The sequence below is a fragment of the Hypanus sabinus genome, chromosome 14, assembly GCF_030144855.1.
Source record: "Hypanus sabinus isolate sHypSab1 chromosome 14, sHypSab1.hap1, whole genome shotgun sequence".
Classification (NCBI taxonomy): Eukaryota; Metazoa; Chordata; class Chondrichthyes; order Myliobatiformes; family Dasyatidae; genus Hypanus; species Hypanus sabinus.
The window spans coordinates 33350113-33371991 of record NC_082719.1 but is presented as its reverse complement, the minus strand read 5'-3'; the positions used below and the strand labels follow the sequence as shown (position 1 = coordinate 33371991).

The 21879-nt window shown below is 38.8% G+C and overlaps 1 protein-coding gene across 3 annotated transcripts in view; it reads left to right on the top strand.

The window, feature by feature from the left end:
- Positions 1 to 21879, top strand: part of dhx15 (DEAH (Asp-Glu-Ala-His) box helicase 15) — a 122646-nt gene that overhangs the window by 76728 nt on the left and 24039 nt on the right. For all 3 annotated transcript variants that reach the window (XR_009515636.1, XM_059988963.1, XM_059988964.1), the window contains exons 7-9: positions 14247 to 14333; positions 16232 to 16381; positions 17270 to 17378. Coding sequence is in view for 2 of the 3 variants with exons in the window: in XM_059988963.1 (XP_059844946.1) it covers positions 14247 to 14333; positions 16232 to 16381; positions 17270 to 17378 (346 nt within the window). In the remaining variant the exon portion in view is untranslated. The remainder of the gene's footprint in view (positions 1 to 14246; positions 14334 to 16231; positions 16382 to 17269; positions 17379 to 21879) is intronic.

Below are 21879 nucleotides of genomic sequence, written 5' to 3'. Positions count from 1 at the left end.
TTTGATTAGCAATTTTGATGGTACCTGGGTCTTTCTGTGGACTGACAGGACTGCTTCATTGTCGATGTGATTATCAGCTCTACTTGACCCCATCACAGATGGAAGGTCATTGGTGAAACAACAAACTGTTTAGGTGTAGGTATTCTGTGGATTCTTTCTAAGGATATGACCATTTTCCTTTGTGACTCATTCCTGCGTAGAGTGCTTTGAGAAAGCTCCCATTGATTTGTTGATCTCTTACTTCGTGTCTTTTGGGATGAATTCTGCAGTGAGGACTGGAATAGCATGATTATGACAGCACTATTACTGAGTGTTAAAACAAGCTGTGTTGCTATTTACTGTTCAGTTCCTCACTTAAGGCATTCCTTTGCTGATAAAGGGAACCAGGGCAGTCATTGGAAGGGTGCACCAGTGTATTTTTTCCTATCTTTGTTTTAAGTCCCGAAGTTGCAGTCACAGTGAAGAAACTAGTTTCAGGTTACTGTAGAGCAGAGTTCTTCAATATTTCCATCAAGATGCTAATTGAAGCCCGAAATCTTTGTTTTCATTGCACTATCTCCATCTCATGGGAAGAATTAAATGTTCAGGATACCAACACTATTGCTTGTTGGTAGGTTTTATGTAGCCAAATGGAGGATGCTTGCAGACCTAAGTTTTATCTCTTGTATTTGCATATTGAGCTTCATTTTTGAAAATGGAAATTGTTGTATCGTGTTGATTTAGGCTGCAACTTGTGGCCTCTATAGAACCAAACCTAATCCAATTTCAGTCATTAAGCTCCAATAGTCTGCGCACATTCGGAGGCATGTTCACTGAAGCATCTGAAAGAATTGCTCTATGGGTCCTCTTATCAACTTGCCCTTACTTTATGATGCTGCCTCCAAACAGTAAAGGTCCACTACGAAATGCTGAAGAGCCTGATCACTTTCTATAACATTCTATCTTTCAGGGAAGTAGACTTGAATGAAGAAATTCTCCATCATTATTGATGTGCCAGAGTGGGCTTTGACTGTTTGTGGGCAAGGGCTCAAAGATCATTTGATCTGGCATTAACCTTGTAGTCTAGGTAATTAAGCCCAGCAGCAAGATTCTAATAATCTTTAGCCAACTTCAGACTCTTCAAAACTTCATTGTGGCAAAAGATTTTCAGGAGATACAGGAAATGAGGATATCTTCAGGATGTACCATTCACATTGATTTGTAGGAATATTGACTGTATCCACTCAAAATGAAGGAGGAACATCCAGGTCGATGCTAGACATCTTGCTCTTGGGAGAGCGTAAAAACCAATCATGAGCCCCACGTGCTTAAAATATCACAAAGCATCCTTAAAATTCGTAAAATTATGAGCTTAGAGATAGCTGGGCAGAATGACTGTTCTGTGATTTATTGAGTGTATTATTGTAAGTTACTGTTATGTGCTGCATTCTGTTAAGTTGGTAATGTAGTCTGCTTTAAATGCTGAAGCACATTTTTTGTTAAGATGCCAGTCTCTGTTACATTGTGTTGAAAAATAACAGCCTGAAAGATGTGCCCATTTTCGGAGTGGTTATATAGCCTACTTGTGCCTGTCCAGATTAATTTTTTTGTAAATGGAAATTAAGCATCGCACAGCTTGCTTAGATTGAAAAGAAACAAGTATTTATAGTTTAAATCAAAAAAACAGTAGATTATTTAGAGTGCTGAATCTCAGCAGGTTAAATCCTTAAATGCAGATAGCTGTCAATTTCACAAAGACTTGTGCTTCATTGCAGACTAAGCATTCTCTTTTCATGCCTGAGGTTTCTCATCAATTTTTGAGTAAATGTTGGAACTTTTATCAAATGGATATGCAAGTGCTTTTGGGAAAGGAAAGTAAGGGAGTCAATATGGAATAACTGGCTTGCATTGTTGATAGCAGGGGTCCAGAGATTAGTCCCGTGTGTGAAAGGCAGACTGCTGAATATTTTAATGTTTAATCAGTGAGCAGCTGAGCCATATGACTAAATCTCTTGGCACCTTCACTTTAGAGAATCAAGTGGTATTTATGAAAAATCTCACGTGATTATTATTGCAGGGACACATTGGGTTAATCTATTTCTCTATTTTATGTGTCAGCTCATTTAGTCAATGACTGTAAATTGTCAACAAAAGTAATGCTGTAAATAAGTGTTTAAAATGAGTCTGCAATATGCATACATTTTATTCAAAAAATTGCATGTTGATTAAGTATTATGATTATGAATATAACTAGATCTATGTAACTCACCCAGTAACATCGATCATTCTAATTTATTTCTGAAAATGATTGTATTGAGAGGAAGTACTATTTTCACTGTCTGTAAGTCATTCTAACAGGGTGCCAACAAATTATTAGTGAAAGAAAGGAAGTAGGAATGTGTAATTTAAATGCTATTCAGAGTTGGAAAGCAGTTGACCAAAGTGAAGGAGATTGAACTGGATTGGAGCCACTAATTTCAGAGGGGGCAATGGTTTTTAAAAAGGATAAAGAAAGTAAGAAAAGACATTCGTTGAAAATGCAGTACTCTTGGTAGAAAGATACCAGTTATAATTCATGTTTGGCATGCTTGGAACAAATAGTGAGCTTATAATGGGAAATCTGATTAAATGTACTATATTTTAAACAGATTTATTGGCCAATTTTAGCTTGTGGATGTTGATTTTATCCTTTGGTAGTATTCCAAGTGCGATTGTTGTCATCTACTACTTTGCCTCAGTTTGAACTATTGGCAGGTCAAGAGGGTCTTGATGGAATAAGCCAACTTTGGTCCTGGTTTTGACATGATTTTACTGATAATTGCAAAGATGTAAGCAGACTTAGAAGCTCTTTCTCCATCTTCCTATAACTGCAGAAGGAATTGCAAATAATTTCCCAATAATTGAATCTGAGATTTTTAGTCCACATTACTCAGGTAGATATTGCAGGTCTGTATTTAAGTTTGTCCTGCCTATTGACCCTAGGCAGGCTGGCCTACATTGGATCCTGATTAGCATATCTGGATATCGAAATTGTTTTCAAAATATAATACAGCGTTGCTCTCACTATCTGGTGACACAAGGGATTGCTGGAGAAATTAAAGGGATCAGCAACATCTTTGGAGGCAGAGGGATTGTATGTGCAATATGGAGGCTCATTCACTGCGTCTGAAATGGTGGGTTCTGCTGTACAAATTCATACGACAAGGGCCCTCTACCAATTTGCCTCTGCTGCATAATAGTGCCTCCAAACTGGTCCACAATGAGATGTAGAAAAAGTTTCTATGAAGAGGCACCTTTCATGGGTATATCAACCTCTGCCTTAAATCTACATTCAGACCTGGCCTCCACAGCTGCCTCTGGGAAATCATTCCACAGATTCACCATTCTAGCTAAAGAAATTCCTCTTCATCTCCATTCTAAGAGGACAGACTTTGCACATCCATTCTGTCACGGGCTTTCACTGTTTGATAGATTTCAATGTGGTCACTCCACATTCTTCTGAATTCTAGTGAATTCAAGCCCAGTGCCATCAAACATTCTTCATACAACAAGCTATTCAATCCTGGAATCATTTTCATGAGCCTCCTTTGAACCCTCTCCAGTTTCAGCACATCCTTTCTAAGATAAGCTGCACACCATGCTCCAAGTGAGGCGTCGCCTCAACTTAAACAAGTGGGATATCAAGTAGAGACAAACTCTGCAAGCCCAGAGGAGGCCATTCAGCACATTGTGCCAGCTCTTGGAAACAACATCCGTTTAATCCCTCTCCTCATTGCAATGCAACTTTCCCCATTTATTCATGCCATTACTTCGAGCATGCAATTCAAATATGTTGCTAAGATATCTAAGCAGTTTATCCAGCATTTGCAAGAGTATATTGTAATTAAACCCACTTCATTTATGGATTGTTAGTCATTTGGGCTCTTTGACTTGCCAGCACCTTGCTGGGATTATGAAGTTCTGGAGGTTTATAGCACTGAATAGCAGTCTAAATTTGCCAAAAAGAACCATCCACCCTCATCCAGCATGGTGGCTTTGGTTGTAACACACATAACATTCATGCAAGTAATTCCTGCCACAATCTCAGGCAGGGAATTCTAATGTCTTTTCTTTCCCCCAGCTCTCCTTTAACCACCCTTGCGCCCCCCCCTCCCACCTTCCAGTTCATCTTCAATCTCTGACTCTTAATTTCAGCAGTTGTTGCAAGCTCCTCCTATCTCCTCTGCACCATCTGTATGCCTGTTCTGTCTCTGTTGTAAAAATCCAATCTTGACCTTGTATTCCCAGTTTGGACAATGAAGGAAAGCAAAGCATGCTTCCTAGACAAGATTACCGAACTGGCTTGGTAATTTTAGGGACCACTGGACATGTGTATGAAGGTCACTTTGTTCTACTCTTATTTATTGAATCCCTCTTCCAATGCATTGTATATCAGAATTGACTTGCATTTCAGTTTTCTTCGTACCTGACCAATGAGTTAACTGGGGCAACCAGGATATTGTAGTGATTAAAGTGGTAAAATGCTACTTGAAATGCTCATCTTTATGAAGCAGGAAATATTTTCTTTTGAAGGTCATAACTTGCTGAATCGATGTACTTGCGTCAGGCTCTTGGCTTCACAGTAATTGCTGTTTCTTAGCAAGCTGCCATGTATACAAAATTGATGAAAACATCAAGATTCTTGACTGTACAATAGATGTCTCTTCGGGGTAACTTCTGATACATCATTTGGAAGCATTGGTTAATTCTTATTTGAAATAAGTTTAAGGTTTTATTTTGAATTAAACCAGAAAATTGTAACACCAACGTAAACAATTAAGTACTGCCTAATCTCTGATTAAATATTGTTGTTGGATTGTGCTCTTTAACATTACTGCTTCTTGAAGGTTGCTTTTTGATTACTGTTTGATCCTACACATCCTTATTCCAGTCTAAGTAGTCACCCTTCTGGGGTTCTTATGCTCCTATTTCCAATATAAATTCCTTGCTCTGTATTTTAAAATGGAAATTCATCATACTTTAAATTCCCCATTCCCAGCCTCCCCACCTCCCCACCAGTTCAAGCTCTGCAGAGCTTGTTTTTAAGAAAAGAAAAAAATCCATATAACAAGCTTGAACATCAGAAGACTGGGCAGGCATAGACCATGTGACCCAACTTGTTGAGCTATTGTATAGCATTGCAGATCCTTGTTTTCAATTCCACTTTCTTCCCTGAACTCCTCATCAAATCATGGAAAAAAAAATCTTGGGTTTGAAATGTGTTAGCTGAATTTATACCATCTTTTGGTGTAGAAAATTCTTTATCCTGAGCTGCAGATTTTCTAGCCAGGAGGGAGTTTGGATGAAGACATCTTGGGATTCACCTTGTCAAGTCAATTCTTGTTTCATTCAGAATTCTTCAGTGCATTAAGATTCTTCATTTGCTCCTCACAGGGTTACTAGTCAACCAACCATCTTTGAGCTTCCTTTGTTTTTCCACCCTTTTGAAACAACAGCTGAACTCTACAGCTTACTCTTGATTGGACTTACCTAAACCATCGACGGGCAGCAGTATGATTTGCTTGTTGCATTCCCAAGTCCCATAATACTATTGCCTGCTGTTCAATGTATTATATACATGGTGGCCCATGTCTCTGTGAACACCAGGGTTCACTAGCTTCTCATTTTTCAAGAATACTGCCATTCTCTGTTCTTTCCATTAAAACAAATAACCTGGCAAACATCAATCTTATTATTTCTTAATTAACATGCATTTATTTCTTTACAGATCCAGGGCCATCCTCATAACTAATTTCCCCACTCAGCTTAGATATTTTGGAAGAGAAAAATTATTATACGTTCTCAATAGCTTGGGATCCAGTACTGATTCTTGTGGGACTCCATAGTAGGCAGCTTGCTAATCTATAAATAGCACATTTATTCTGTCTGGTCTTTAAAGAATTCTCTCTCCATATACTTATTTCCCCTTCAACATTTTCTTTGCTCTGCTGATTGCTTGCCCTGCACCTGTGTGTTAATTTTGTTTAGTGTATGTGGTGATCCATGTCTTTCTGGGCACTTGCATCTAATTATGGTTCACTAAAATTGATATTTTTTGTTCTAAATGTATTGTAAAAATTGTGCATAATTTGTTGAATTATATGAATGCTGCTTATGTGGAGCTGTGTGTTTATGATGCTGTTGCAAGTGACTTTTTCATTACACCTGTGCATATGACAATAAACTCTACTTGACTTGATTTTATAACCTTTTTATATGCTATCTTATTAGATGCCTTTTGAAAATCTAAATATAGTACAACTTTTGATTGCATTTAGCAAACACAGCAAAGGATTACAGATCTTTCAATCTCTTATCTGCACTTGGACTTGACATTTGTCAAGTTAAAATCACAGATTTTGAAAGAAAAATATTTTGGAGAGATTGTCATCTTCTCACACTGACTTCATTTCTCACTTGGTCAAATACACCCTCTCCTTTAACAGAAGGGATTTCCTTCTTCTGGCATCTGATAATTGCCAGTATTTAAACAAAAAGATCGACGTCTCTGCACTGGCACGTATGTTAAACTTAAAAATCTGCTGCTCATTTCAGATGGAGATGCCTACCTTGATATTGTTATGATGACTTAATTGGTACTTTGAAGCAGCAGACATTTTGACAATTGTTCAAACTGACTGACCTAACTGGGACAATTCTTCATAGACCTAGTTCTTTATGGCACCTGTCCAAATTCATTTTACTATAAAGAAAAAAATATTCATAATGGGTTTCCAGACCCCCCCCCCCCCCTCCCCACATGAAATAAATGATCTAAAATTCTGGAGGGTAGTGAAGCCACTGATCCAGATCTAATTCTGCTTTCCTGTGTGGTCTCCTGAACCACTGGGGAACACTTTTTAAACTAATTATCGTTAAGGGACAATGATGTATGCTGACTTGTATGCGGAGGAAATACAGGGATAATAACTCCCAGGTGAAATGTTCTTTCAGAAGTATAGTATTTAAATTCATCTGAACTTTTCACCACTTTACTAAAATATAGTGAACCTAGTTTTTGATATACTGGTGATGTACCTTAAGTATATAAGCCTGTGGGTACAATACAGAAAATCAAAATCAGAGCTGACTTGTCACCTCATTGCTAAGGATACAAACAAATTTTTTTCTGTACATTTTCTGAGACTCCCTATTATCGTGATTTTTTTTAAAATGACATTGTTGCCAGTTTTTAAGAATTTTCATTTGTCAAGATATTTCACTGGTGTCTAGATGTACATTCAGAGCAGGGTAAATTCCTCTCTCTGCAATAATAACAGGGCAGAAGTCATTTTAATCACCCATCAACACAGAACATTTGCCATTTTACGATGGAATTTGGTTTTGATAGCTCTGAGCAATTTAATATTAATGCACCTAATACATTTGTATCATACTGAGAACTCCCCCTGTCCAATCAGTAAAACTTTGTTCCTGGAATTATAGAAATTTTATGACACAAGAAGTCAAATGATATTCAGATTAATCTAAACTCCCAGTCTGTAGCCTTGTAGGTTACTACACATCATGCTCTCCCAGTTTCTTTTTCCAGATCGCTTCTACTTTTGCTACCATTTTGAACAGTGTATGTTCAATATCGCCACAGCTCTGAGTGAAAACATTTTCCTTAACTTTCCCTTTAATCCTCCTACGAATGACTTTAAGTCTGAGTCTGTGCCTGGTTTTATCTACTTAAGAAGATTCTTCCAATTCCACACAGCAACAATACGTTTTCATTCAATGTATTCATGAAACATTGGAGGTTGTGTCTTTTGATTTTTACATGCCAATTTTTGATTTACTTGTGTTCTGCTCACTAGATTCCTGTTTTAATATCCTGCAGTTCTGTGCTCCTGTTTTTTTTTAAATTCTAGTCTACTGAGTTTTCATGATCTTACAACTTCTTGTCACCCAATCCTCTGTAAAATTTGGAACCAGCCGACCCCATCCACACCCTTTCTCTAATTGGAGCATATTTAGTATGTTTATGTTACAAAATTTGCCTTTAAAACTGAAGAACAAATGTTTTGAAAGTTTGTATTCCCAGAAAACTGTATCAAGTACATTCTTTCTCCAAATGTAACCAAGTTGGGAGTGGGGTGTGGTGGCGTTTACCAGCTTCATTGAAAATGTGAATTGTATTTTTTAAATGATTTGTCATCATAATACTTTGCCCAAGTCCTCATCTAGCATTGAAGTTCTCACAGCTGCAGTAGAATGGGCTGCCTACTTCAAATTGTCGACTAAGATAGAAAACCAACTTCTGACATTCCATGATGCAAATTGTTTTTAACCTGATGCTGACCTTTCCTGTTCATTTTGATCAGTGAGTGCAGTTTTCATTTCAACTGTTTAATTGTTTAACACCAATTATGCTACCGTGTCACCTGATTATTCTGGTGATTGAATATTTGAATAAATTAGATTTTAAAATAGTACCAGTTTCTGGTTTTGATGTGCAGGGGTGTTGTCAAGCAGAATAAACTTATGTGATTACATTTTTTATTCCAGCAGTTTTCTTCCCATCTGCAGCAGCTTCATTTACCAGCTTTGTATTGAAAACCTAATGTGTTTTTTTTAAATGCAAACCAATTTAAAATAGAAATCAGTTTGCTTTGGTGATGACCCATCATTGGAGCTCATTTGTTGTAATAAGAGTAAAAAGTATTTTAATAATACAGATTTGGAAGGATAGTCCCAAGGGAGATGTACTATATAGTGGTAGTGTGGCATGCCTATTGATAAAGATAACTAGTGTACTTGGAACCATCATAGATTATCTATTTTCAAAGAGAGTCCATAGGGTAAAAAATGCTGGAAGTTTTAACAAAAATAATGTAGTTTTAAGTTTTGATAACTGTTGGAGCACTATGGAAGAAGAAACGTTCTACGTTGGCTGTCATCTATTAGCTTGATGGAATTGCTGCCGTTATTGCCCAATGGAGGTGCCACCAAATCCACAAGACCTGTCATCGTTCCACAGATAGCGATGGGGTCATAAATTTGTTAAGTGTATAAAGAGATTGTGTGGTTGATAAATGCTTTTCATGCAGGCTTGTAAAATTCATGAGGAGCTGGGTATTGCAGTCCTGAGAAATGGTAACTATTCTCACAATGAAACAAAATAGCATTGAAGACCTTGGCAATGATAATACCAGAAAGCAAATCTGGAGCAGCATCAGAAGCTTAGATGGTTGGTTTTGCCATCTCACCCATATGATTTCAGGCACTGGAAGTTTACCCCTGATCCCCAGTGAGTTGAATTTTATCCCAGCTCCTTTTGGTTTTTATTAATATTCAGGATAGTCTCACTGTTATAACAACGTTTAAATCTTTCTGGTTGTGCTTTTTTCCAGGTTAAAACAGATTGCTTCTGGTCAAATAAAAATGCACAAAGTCAAATTTTCCTTTTCAGTTGGCAGGTTCACTTGCCACCGCTTTTGCAATTTCAGATTTGGACCATAAAATGGGAAGTGACGAAATCCACATTGGTTTTTCAGAGTCCTTTTTTTTAAAGAGACTGAGTCTGACAGAGTAATTGACAGCTGAGCACTTGATGCTGGACTCTCATTATAACCTCATTAGATGATCCCCAGCTACAGTTATGAATGCTGTCATATATACATTGAAACATGCAGTGAAATGCATCGTCAACATCTAACACTGCCGAAAGCTGAGCTGGTGACATGCCGCAAGTGTCTCCATGTTTGAGGTGCCAATATAGCATGCCCACTCTCACTAACCCTATGTATACATCCCTTTAGAATGCGGGTGAAAACCAGAGCACTTGGAGAAAATCCACATGGTCATGGGGAGAACATGCAAACTCCTTACAGACTCCTTCAGTTGGAACTGAACTCCAATCTTAAAAGTTGCTAGTGTTGTAAATCATTATGCTAACAGCTATGCTGCTATGCCACCCCTTGAGCCTGAAGTTTCAAGAGTTGCTGCTTCCTGAACCGGGAGTGTTTCTCTTAGTAAATGTAAGCCAGGAGTTGCCTTGGACCAAATTTGAACCACAGGCTCCAAGCTCTAACCTCACATGTACATGTTGCTGCTCGAGCATACTATCTGGGGCAGTGATCTTTCAGGACTTATGTTGTTTAAATTGTACTGATGGGATTGAATAATGTCACTACCCTTTGGAGGCATCTTGAGGTTGGTATTGTTGGTAAATAATGTGATTGGATTGCCTTTGAGAATTTAACTCTTAAAAAAGGAGAAATATTTTTCATTTGCCTTAAATTAAATAACAGCTGTGCTTGTTTAAACCTTGAGAGTGCAAGAAATGTGGTATGCTGCAGTGGAAGATGAGAATGGCCACGATATCTGAGAAATGTTTTCAACAGTTTAAAGAGTAAATAAAAATGTGATTACAGTCGCCCCTCCTTATCCACAAGTTCCACATGCGTGAATTTAACCAACCGCGATTAAGAAAACCCGGAAGTGCTCTTCCAGCACTTGTTGTTCGAGCATGTACAGACTTTTATATTGTCATTATTCCCTAAACAATGCAGTATAACAACTATTTTACATAGCATTTACATTGTATTATGTATTATAAGTAATCTAGAGATAATTGAAAGTATACGGGAGGATGTATGTAGCTTACCGTGGATTGGGATCGAAAAAAATCGGAAGCTCTCTTACTAAGTAAGTCGGAACAGGTGCATCTGGTATTACTTAGCGACGGTTAGTCAAACGTTTGTCTTGGTATATAGTATTCTATGCCTATAAAACATTTAAGGACTTATGTTTCAGCGCCAGGCTTGGGAACAGAAGTTCCCAAGTAGGATCCAGTGACAGACCACTCCTGAGCACACTCTCCATCTGTGCCTGGTTGATGTGGAGGATCAAAACCCCAAGACCCAATAATTAAACCAATGTTTTGCTTAGTAATAATTGTAGCTTTCATTGGGGCAGAGCCTTTCTCACTTTATCCTTTAAAATTGTTCCGATCGCTGACCGACTGTAGCCTAATGCTTTTCCAATGGCCGATCGCGATTCACCTCTTTCCGATTGCTTTATTATTTCCATTTTATTTTCAATTGTGATCGTGATTATTTTAGTGGACAGTAACACTGCAGATTCAGAGTTCCGCCGCCAGGTCCTAAGGTCCACCGCATTGAGACAGGTTGAATAAGGGATTTGAGCATCCACGTTTTTTGGCATCTGCGAGGGGTCCCGGAACCAATTCCTCGCAGATAAGGATGGCTGACTGTAGTTTGCAAACGTGTATTTTAATTTTCACTTTTGATTTCATGGGTAGGTTGTTTAGTGTGGTTTTATGTTGAAATCTGATGATCTAACACAACAGATGAAGTAATTTGACTACCAAGTCACCTTTTAAAAAAAATGCTTGTAACCCTCTCAGAAGGATCGTATACAAGCTTGGCTCACTAGCTCTGCTAACAGCCACGTAACTCGGTGAAAAGGCCATCTTTCATAAATAATGTCTAGGGTCTGTATATCTGGGGCTCAACCAAGCAGGAAGATCATGATGTTCTGTTTAAAGAAACAGCAATTTAAATGAATGCTGTGGAAATGCTGCCCATAAAGAATTGCTGGTTGGCCAGAAATAATAGATCATACACCACATAAAGTTATAAAGAAAGTATATTTACACATTTCAGCTTTATCAAACAGTTAATAACAAAAATAAAATAAAAAGGCCTATTACAGTTAAACCAGTCCAATGTGCACAAGACCATTGGAGCTCATACTGGAGTCGTCTTTTACTCATGCCTGGATCCACTGTCTGCATGAAGCACACACCACATTCTGAACTTCCAACTCGAGCAAACTGGCTCTCTGTTAGGAGTATTGGTCCTTCCTCCTTGGAGCCATGCATCTACACCGATGGTCCCCAACCATCGGGTCGGAAAGCATGTGCTACCGGGCCACGAGGAAACGATATGATTTGGCGATATGAAACAAAATGAGTCAGCTGCACCTGCCCTCATTCCCTGTCACGCATTGTTGAACTTGAAATAACCTACCAATTCATAACAAATAACACTAACATATAGTAAAAGCAGGAATGATATGATAAATACACAGCCTATATAAAGTAGAAATAATGTATGTACACTGTAGTTTCACTTAACAGAAGCAGGAAGATTAAGGCAAAGCTAATTTGTAGAGAGAAAAATCAGCACGTACAGGCTTGCGCACGTCATGTATGCACACATCACGCATGTGCGTGCACATGCCCACGCAAGGCATCATGGTCATGGTAGTCTTTCTCGGGGTAAACACAAGTGTCCCGTATTTGACTGCTACTTTTGTCCCTTATTTGGGAGTGAGAAAGTTGGCAACCCTACTTGAACACCCTGTTGGCCAGTCCACAAGAATATTGTCAATGTTAAACCGGTCCACGGTGCAAAAAAGTTTGGAGTCCCCTGATCTACACAAAGCACTTCATGTACTGGAGAATAACCTTCCATTGGCATTCTGCAGCATCTTCCTTTCTGTCCCACTCCACTGCTCCCTCCAAAAGCCTCTGAATCAAACTACTGGTCTTCAGAAAACTTCCCCACAATCCTGATTGGCTGACTCACATTCTTAAGTTGGACAACATTTGTCCTTAGCCAAAGCCAAAACACACTTTCCAGCATGGCACACTGTTTTTACAGAAAACTAATATAAGCTACCTCACAGCAGAGCATCAGAAATCTTAATCAGGGCATTACATACTTTTAAAGCATTAAAAGATGGAACAAAAATGTGCAATCATTTACATAACTAAAAATAGCATTTATGCATGAGTTGTGCTAATACACCAGGCTAGATTGCCAGTATGTAAAAGTAGTAGTATTATTTTCAACCAGTTCTAAAATGCTGTGCGATTGAACTGGTTTCGGACCATTTAACCATCAACCTGTGCATTAAGCCTTCCTTGCAATTTTAGTTGTAATCAACGTACACATTGTGGCTTGCACACAAAGCTATTAGCCTGCATTTCTCAGCCATATTCAATGTTCAGGTTTGAAAGTATGAAGCTATGTGAGAATGTTGTGGCCATTTGGGAGAGAGGAATGCTCTTGGATAAAGTTTATCAATGTTATAAGTAAGTTTGGCTAACTGTTGGAAGTGCAGTGGTCTGCATTTCTTCAACGTCTCATTTTAAAAAGGTTATCGTTGTAAGCTATTAATGGGAGCAAATGTAACTTGATGGTCAGTTCAAGTGGTTCTCCATTTGAGAGCTCAGTTGTCCTGCTAGTGACTCTTGCAAGCTTGGGCAACATTGCACATATATCATTTGGAGGAACTGAAGGAAAACTGGAGAATACTTTGTAATCGTAAGTTCAAGAATCACAACTATGTAGCATGGAAGCAAAACCCTTTAACCAAACGTATCCATATGAACCAAAATGCTACCTAATCTGGTCCTATTTGGAATATGTGGAATGTTCTGCCCCAGAAGGCAGTGGAGGCCAAGTCTCTGGTTGCATTCAAGAGAGAGTTAGATAGAGCTCTTATAGATAGCGGGGTCAAGGGATATGAGGAGAGGGCAGGAACGGGGTACTGATTGTGTATGATCACAGTGAATGGTGGTGCTGGCTAGTAGGGCCGAATGGCCTACTCCTGCACTTACTGTCTATTGTCTATTTGACCCATGCCCCTCTGAATTTCTTGTATTCCTGTGCCTGTCCAAACAGCTTTTAAATGTAACTATCTGCCTCCACCACTTATACAGCTATAACATGATGTTTTTAATGCCCTTTCTAATGAAGGCAAGCATGGCATATGTCTCCATCATCACCTTGTCTTTCTGTGCCAGCACTTCCATGGAGCTTCTCTGTACAATATCACTCCCCTGGCCCTTATAATGCTTGTTCCCTCTGATTTGTAAAATATGTTGTAATCCATTTGTGTAATATATAAAATGCCAATCAGTTATCTGCAAAATAGTTTCATTTTGACTAGGTACAGACATGATAAATTGTAGTTTTTGATCCTTTACAGGAAAGAGTAGGTAGGATAAATCTAAAGGATGGCATTCTATTGCAAACTTATACTGGCAGCTTGAAAGTGATATGTTTAAAGCAGAATTGCTGTGATGCACTCAGCCCAAAACATTAACTGTTACCCCCTTTTATAGATGCTCCCTGACCTGCTGAGTTCCTCCAGCATTTTGTGTTGCTGTGGAATTCCAACATCTGCAGAATCTCTTGTGTTTATGATTTTTTGTGATACTAACTATATTTCCTTATTTTCTACATTAGGTCGTCGTGTCTACAAATATTGCTGAAACTTCGCTCACTATTGACGGTGTTGTGTTTGTGATTGATCCAGGCTTTGCCAAACAGAAGGCAAGTATTAAAATGTCCTTAAGGTATGGCAAAGATTTGCAGCTCCTTTCCTATCTATGTTTCTCTGGAATTTTACCTTGTTTTACAGAAAACTAATATAAGCTTCCTCACAGCAGAGCATTAGAAATCTTAACGGTGCTCCTGCTTTCCTCTTTGTTTATGTGGTGACTATCTTCATGAGCTAAACTCTCTAAGCTTTCCTCTCTGCCAACTAAACAGGCTTAGCTTGTGGGTTTTGTATGCTCACCATCCCCACATATGACTGAATGACCTTAATGGTATTGAGTCAAAACAGTAATATTAGAAAACTATAACTGTATTGGAATCACTCAGCAATTCCCTGGAAGTGGAAACAGGAGCAGATCTTGTGTTTCTGAATTTTGGCATATGGGGCCAATTCCATGCCTGAATGGAAGCTCAGTTGATTCTTGCGTTACAGAGCACTGCACCTCCCCTCAAACTCCTTTGCTCCAACTCCAACTTGTCCTAGCTAACTTTATAATTAAAATCCTTTTATTCTTCATCCATAAAATTATTTTGCTAAATTTCCTCTAAACTCTTAATCTTTTACGTGATTATTTTCTGTACTTGTGAATATCATTTACTGGCCTTTGTGTATGGCTTACTAGGTTTCTTTGGACTTCATTTGCTTCTAGCTTTCTCGCCATTTAGAAAACAATCAGCTTTATCACTTTAAGCTCCAAAATGGACAACTCACATACATGCATCAAAATTCTTTTTGTGAGCTTTTCCCATTCACCAGTCTGTTGGCAGTGAAAACAGATCTACTTAATTACAATGCTGCACATTTTTGTCATCATCAGTTTTCAATCCAGTCATCCAAGTCTCTTTCAGCTGCGGTGAATAATTATGGTATAAGCGAGTACTCGTGGGTGCCGTAATCCATGTCCTTCCAATTTGAATACCTGCCCATATTCCATAACTTGTCAGCCAGTTTCCTAGCTGAGTTGGTAATAGGCATTTTAATTCAGTGTATTTTTTGTTTGAACTTTCCTTGTTTTTTGTGGTGTCTTTGTGTTACCCCTTTTGGACATAAATACCCATCGACATTCCAGTGTCTACAGTATTAATCACCAGATAATTCACTGAGGTATGTTGGATGTGGTTTCTATTTGCAAGTCTGAGCTAGCACAGTCTGATCAGCTGAAACTTTTCAAGTGGTTGAGCTAGCCTGTCTTTAATTGCTGTAATAAATTCCTCACAGAAAATATTGTTAAAACAGGTTGTTAATACTTTGATTTTTGCACCCCTGCCCTTCACTGTTTTTAAATGTCAAGTGATAAATATAATTTTTCAAGCTAAAGGAAAATTTCTTGAATTGTGAACATTTGCAGAGATTAGGATTAAACTTGCCTACAGTGATATAAAGTTTCACTGACTTTATATCCTAGGATGGAAACCATCTGTGGCAGAGAATTTATCGTTCAATAATGTCTTTGCTTTCATCACTATTCTTTTGCTTACCATAACCCTGGCAAGATCTGTTCTTGATTCATTGATACATTTCCTCAGGATGTCAGTCAAACTATCTGATTCTATTGTAAATATCTGTCAGAAGTACTTGTCTACTTGACACAATGACATTGTAAAGTTTGAAGGGCTTGCACATTGCTTCAAAACCACCACCTTTTTCCTAATCTTGACTTTTAACATTTTTCACATTCCTTTTTCACTTTTTTATTGTTAATACATTGTTACCCTCTTATTTGCATCTGTTCCAGTCACTAATAGCTTTTTTAGAATTTGCCCCTAATTTGTGGTTCCATGAAAGGTGAAGATTATTTGATTATTCTTTGAACTCTTGATTTGCCAAACAAGAAACCCGTTTTGATGTTGGCATCAATGGCTGGTATTACAAGTACTTTCATAATTTACAGGTGTATAATCCAAGGATCAGAGTTGAATCATTATTGGTGACTGCCATCAGCAAAGCATCAGCACAACAAAGAGCTGGCCGTGCTGGTCGTACTCGACCAGGGAAGTGCTTTAGACTTTACACTGAAAAAGCCTATAAAACTGAAATGCAGGTAAGCTTTCATAGCTGCTGATCTTCTGTCTTTGAAGAATTCTGGTGCAGGTTGGCAGAACTGTTCAGTTATCCTCCTGATAGCCTATAGATGAATTTGTTTCCTGACTTGAATGGATTTTGAAGAACCAAACCTTTAGAACCAGAAACTTATCTGGAATGAACAGGTACCTGTTACTTCGTGGCTACACTGAGGTCAGATTTGCAGGTAATTTTTTCCGGATGCTCAGATGTTCTCAATTTTATTGTCATGATGTTGGGACATGCTTTTTTTTTGCCTGACTGTTGGAGGGCAGCAAGATTAAGTTGGGCTAATGCAAACTCAGTCATAGTTCAGTATTTGCTGTTTACAAAGTGGTGAAACACCTACAAATTCTTTGAATTCTTGACTTACTGAAAAATCATCCAAGTATTCCACTGATCTAGTAACTGAGTCTCTTTCATATAACCTTTTTCTTTTGTAGTTAATTGCTTCCTCTGATTTGCAATTGGTCATATTCAGTGTGTAAGATGAGCAAGGGAAATTTCAGGCAAGGATATATGTAATACTGTGATGTCATTGTTGAAGGAACTTGTCCTTCATAGTGTTTCTAAGATGACCTTGTTTCACGCTTGTGAAGGCAGCCCTCCCAGATAGGTTATCTTCATTAATAACATTTTGATAGTTGCTATTTTCTCGGCTTGATTCTGGTGTTCAGCGCATTTGTAATACGAAAGCTTTTAAATGGTCTGTGTAACATAATGTATTCTGGTTGTTTTCCTAAATGCTTAGCTGTTAGTAGGAAGCAGGAAGCATGTAGTATAGCTTTATTTTACACTACTTATGACCTCTGTGAATGCTTTTATTTGAGATTTCTTGCTTTTTATTTTCGGGAAAAAAAATTACTAGGACAACACATACCCTGAAATTTTGAGGTCCAATCTGGGTTCTGTAGTTCTTCAACTGAAGAAACTTGGCATTGATGACTTGGTACATTTTGACTTCATGGATCCACCTGGTAAGTGTCTCTCTTTAGGGTGTTTCTGATGGGAACTTCTAGAGCAGCATTATCCACCATAAATCAAGTCGTTGTTCAGAATCATGTTACAAATTTCAGAATTTATTTGTGCCTGGCCAACCCAAAACATTTATTACATTATTTATAATGTTATAAATAATACATTGGATCTGTTGGAAGACAAAAGAATAACCTTGAGTTTGTAGGGATAGAAAAGTAATTCATCCTTACTAGTGAACATGGCCCAAAAGCTCTTCTGTTTACCATGAAGAAAACTGAATGTACTTTCTGTGGTGATTTCTCTGTCCAAGTAATGCTCTTATAAAACCCCCTTTGGAAGCAGAATGTTAGATCTTGGGCTACATATTGGATCAAATGGGACCTGTGTAAAAGGGATGGGTTGCATTTGAATCCAAGGGGGCCATTGTTCTTGTGGGCAGATTTACTAGAGCTGTTGGGAGTGGTTTAAACTAATATCAGAGGGGGATAGGAATCAGTATGATAGAGCCGAGGATGAGCCAGCAAGTTTACAAGTAGTTGATGGGTGTAACGTGAATGTAAGGAAGGTCAAGCCAGTGACTGGGTACAAATGCGGACAGAGCAAAGAGTTAAATTGTACCACAGAGGCAAAATTCAGAAGGGTATAGAATGCAGGAATGAAGGTGCTTTATTTAAACGCACATAGCATTTGGAATAAGGTGGCAGAACTCGTGGCGCAATCAAAGATTTGGTTGCTATGATGTGGGCATCGCTGAGTCGTGGCTGAAAGAACTTCATAGTTGAGAATTAACATCAAAGGAAGACTTTGTATTGAAAGGCATAGGCAATGGTGTGGCTCTGTTGGTAAGAGATGGAATGACATTTTTAGAAAGGTGACATAGGGCCAGAGAATGTTGACTTGTTTTTGGTGGAGTTAAGAGACCGCAAGGGTTTAAAAAAAAATTATGGGAATCATATATAGCCCTCCATATAGTAGCCAAGATGTGTTGACATTGCAAAGGAAGCTGGAAAAGGCATGTAATAAATTGTAATGAGGAACTTTGATATGCAAGGATGTAGGGAAAATCAGCTTGATGTCAGATCATAAGAGAGGGAATTTGTTGAATGCCAACAAGATGGCTTTTTAGAGCACCTTGTGCTTGAGCTCACTTGGGGAAAGGCTATCATAGAGTGGGTGTTGTGTAATAACCCAGATCTTATTAGGGAGCTTAAGGTAAAGGAACCCTTAGGAGGCAGTGATCGTAGTATGATTGAATTCATACTGCAATTTGAGAGGGAGAAGCATAAGTCACATGTATCAGTATCACAGTGGAATAAAGGGGATTATAAGGCATGAGAGAGGAGCTTGCCCAGGTAGAATGGAGGAGGATACTGGCGGGGATGATGACAAAGCAGAGATGAGTGAAGTTTCTGGGAATAGTTCACAAGGCACAGGGTAGCTATGTCCCACAGAGGGAAAAGTTCTCAAATGGCAGGGGTAGGAAACTGTGGCAGACTACGGAAGTTAAGGACTGCATCAAAGCCGAGGAAGGAGCATATAAGGCAGTAAAAATGTGGGGAGTTGGATGATTGGGATGCTTTTAAAATCAAACAACTAAAGCTGCAAGAAGGGAAAAGATGAAATATGAGGGCAAACTAGCCAATAATGTAAAGCAGGATACCAAAAGTTTTTTTTCAGTTGTATAAAGAGTAAAAGGGAGGTGAGAGTTGTTATTGGACCACAGGAAAATGATGCTGGTATGGTAGTATTGGGGGACAAAGAATTGGCTGATGAACTTAATAGGTACTTTGCATCTGTCTTCACTGTGGAAGACATTATCAGTGTGCCAGAGGTCCATGAGACTCGGGGCAGGAGTGAGTGCCATTGCTATTACAAAGGAAAAAGTGCTAGGCAAACTGAAAGGTCTTCAGGTGGATAAGTCACCTAGACTGAATGGATTACATCCCAGTGTCCTGAGAGAGGTTACTGAAGAGATAATAGATACATTGTTTGTAATCTTTCAAGGATCGGTCGATTGTGGCGTGGTCCCAGAGGACTGGAATATTGCAAGTATCATTCCACTCTTTAAGAAGGGAGGAAGGCAAAAGAAAAGAAATTATAGGCCAGTTAGCCTAACCTCAGTAGTTGGGAAAGTGTTGGGTCTATTAATCAGGTTGAGGTTTGGAGGTACTTGGAGACTAATGATAACTTGGGTCCAAATCAGCATGGTTTCTGTAAAGGGAAATCTTGCCTGACAAATCTGTTACTTTGAGGAAGCAACAAGCAGTGTGGACAAAGGAGAGGCAGTGGATGTCATTTATTTGGATTTTTAGAAGCTGTTTGGTAAGGTGCACAGATGAGGCTGCTTCACAAGATAAAATCTTATGGCGTTACAGGAAAGATACTGGCATGGATAGCAGAATTGCTGACAGGCAGGAGGCAGCGAGTGGGAATAAAGGGGGCCTTTTCTGATTGGCTGCCAGTGACGAGTGGTGTTCCTCAGGGGTCAGTATTTGGTCTGCTACTTTTAACATTGTTTGTCAATAATTTAGACAATGGAATTGATGGCTTTGTGGTCAAGTCTGAGGATGATAGAAAGATAGGTGGAGGGGTAGGTAGTGCTGACAAAGCAATACAATTGCATCAGGACAGACAAATTGGAAGAATGGACTAAAAAGTGGCTGGTTGAATAAAGTGTCGGGAAATGTATGATGATCCATTTTGGTAACATGAACAATAGTGCAGACTATTAACTAAAGGGGAAAAGGTTCAAACAGCAGAGCTGCTGAGAGTCTTAGGAGTCCTTGTGCAAGGCACCCAAAAGTTTAATTTACCGGTTCATTATGTGGTAAAGAAGGCAAATGCAGTGTTGGCATTGATTTCAACTGAAATAGAATAGAAAAGCATGGAGATAATGATGAGCCTTTGTAAGACACTCATCAGGTTGGAGTATCGTCAACAGTTTTGGGCCCCATATCTCAAAGGATGTGCCGTCATTAGAGTCCAGATGAGGCTCATGAGGATGATTCCAGGAATGAAGGTGTTAACATTTGGGAGGTTTAGGCCTGTACTCACTGGAATTTAGAAGAATGCGGGGGTATCTCATTGAAACCCACCAAATGTTGAAAGGTCTAGATAACGTAGATGTGGAGAGGATATTTCCCAAGGTGTAGGTATCCAGAACTAGAGGGTACAGCCTCAAAATTGAATGATGACTATTTAGAACCGAGGTAAGGAAGATTTTTTTTAAGCTAGAGAGTAGTAAATTTGTGGACTGCTCTGCCATAGACTGTGCTGGAGGCGAAGTCCGTGCATACATTTAAAATGGAAGTTGATCATTTCAGTCGGCATTATATTATATGGCGAGAAGCCAGGTGTATGGGGTTGAGTGAAATCCGGGATCAGCTATGATGGAATAGTGGAGCAGACTTAAAGGGCTGAAGAGCCTAATTCTGCTGTTTTATGATCCTATGGTCTTGTACCTCATGAGTTTCTTTCACATCCGTTTGTTGAATCGTTTGTGCTCTTGTTTTAGCCTCTTGTGAAAGGCAACAGCTCTAGACCGGTGCATTGCACTGTAGTTTCAGGCTGATTAGTGTGTTTGAAGTCCTGAAGAGGGGCACAAGCTTTTTGATTCCTCTGGAACATCCATTGTACCATGCTGGCATTTCACATCAACAAGATAGGTTGAGCAAACTAGGGCTTTTGAAGTGAAGGAGGACGAGATATGACTTGATAGCGGTGTAGGAGATGGTAAAAGACATAGCAGTGGACTTTTTTCCCAGGACGGAAATGGCTAAATACCAAGGATCATAATTTGAAGGTGATTGGAGGAAAATATACGAGGAGGTCCGAGGTCAGTTTTATACACAGAGTGGTGAGTCCGTGGAACATGCTGCTAGGGCTGGTGGTAGAGGCAGATACATTAGGGATGTTTAATAAAACTTAGATTAGGCACATAGATGATAGAAAAATGGAGGGAAGGGTTAGATTGACCTTAGAGTGCTAAAAGATCGGCACAATATTATGGGCAAAAGGCCCTGTAATATGTTATGTTCTCTGTTGTAAGATAAGCTGCAGGAGGGTTGTACATTGATATAGGAATGACAATATTGGAAACTCTGTGATTGGGGCTTACTTTTTGGGTTGACCAAATTTAAGTTCCCCTTCTTTAGTCATTGAAATCTTCCATAAATGGTAAATAAAATAAAATCCAGCCAGATGTTTGTAATACAAAAGTGAATCCATTCCCTGGCCAAGAAATTGTCCTTGGGGTATTTTGCACCCTTCTCCTCTCTGCACTGGCTTTGTGTTCTTTGAGTCTCCCGTCCTAGTTGATCTTTGAGATAGTTATTCATTCTTAAGGTTAGAGCCACATGAAATGTTTGCTGCAGACAGTTGAGCTGTATAGTTTCAATCATCATGAATGATTTGGGGTACAGATCAGCACACAGAAGTCATTTGCTTAATAAGTTTTTTGGAGTGAAGTGTGACTACTTTGAGATTCATGTTGGAAGACTT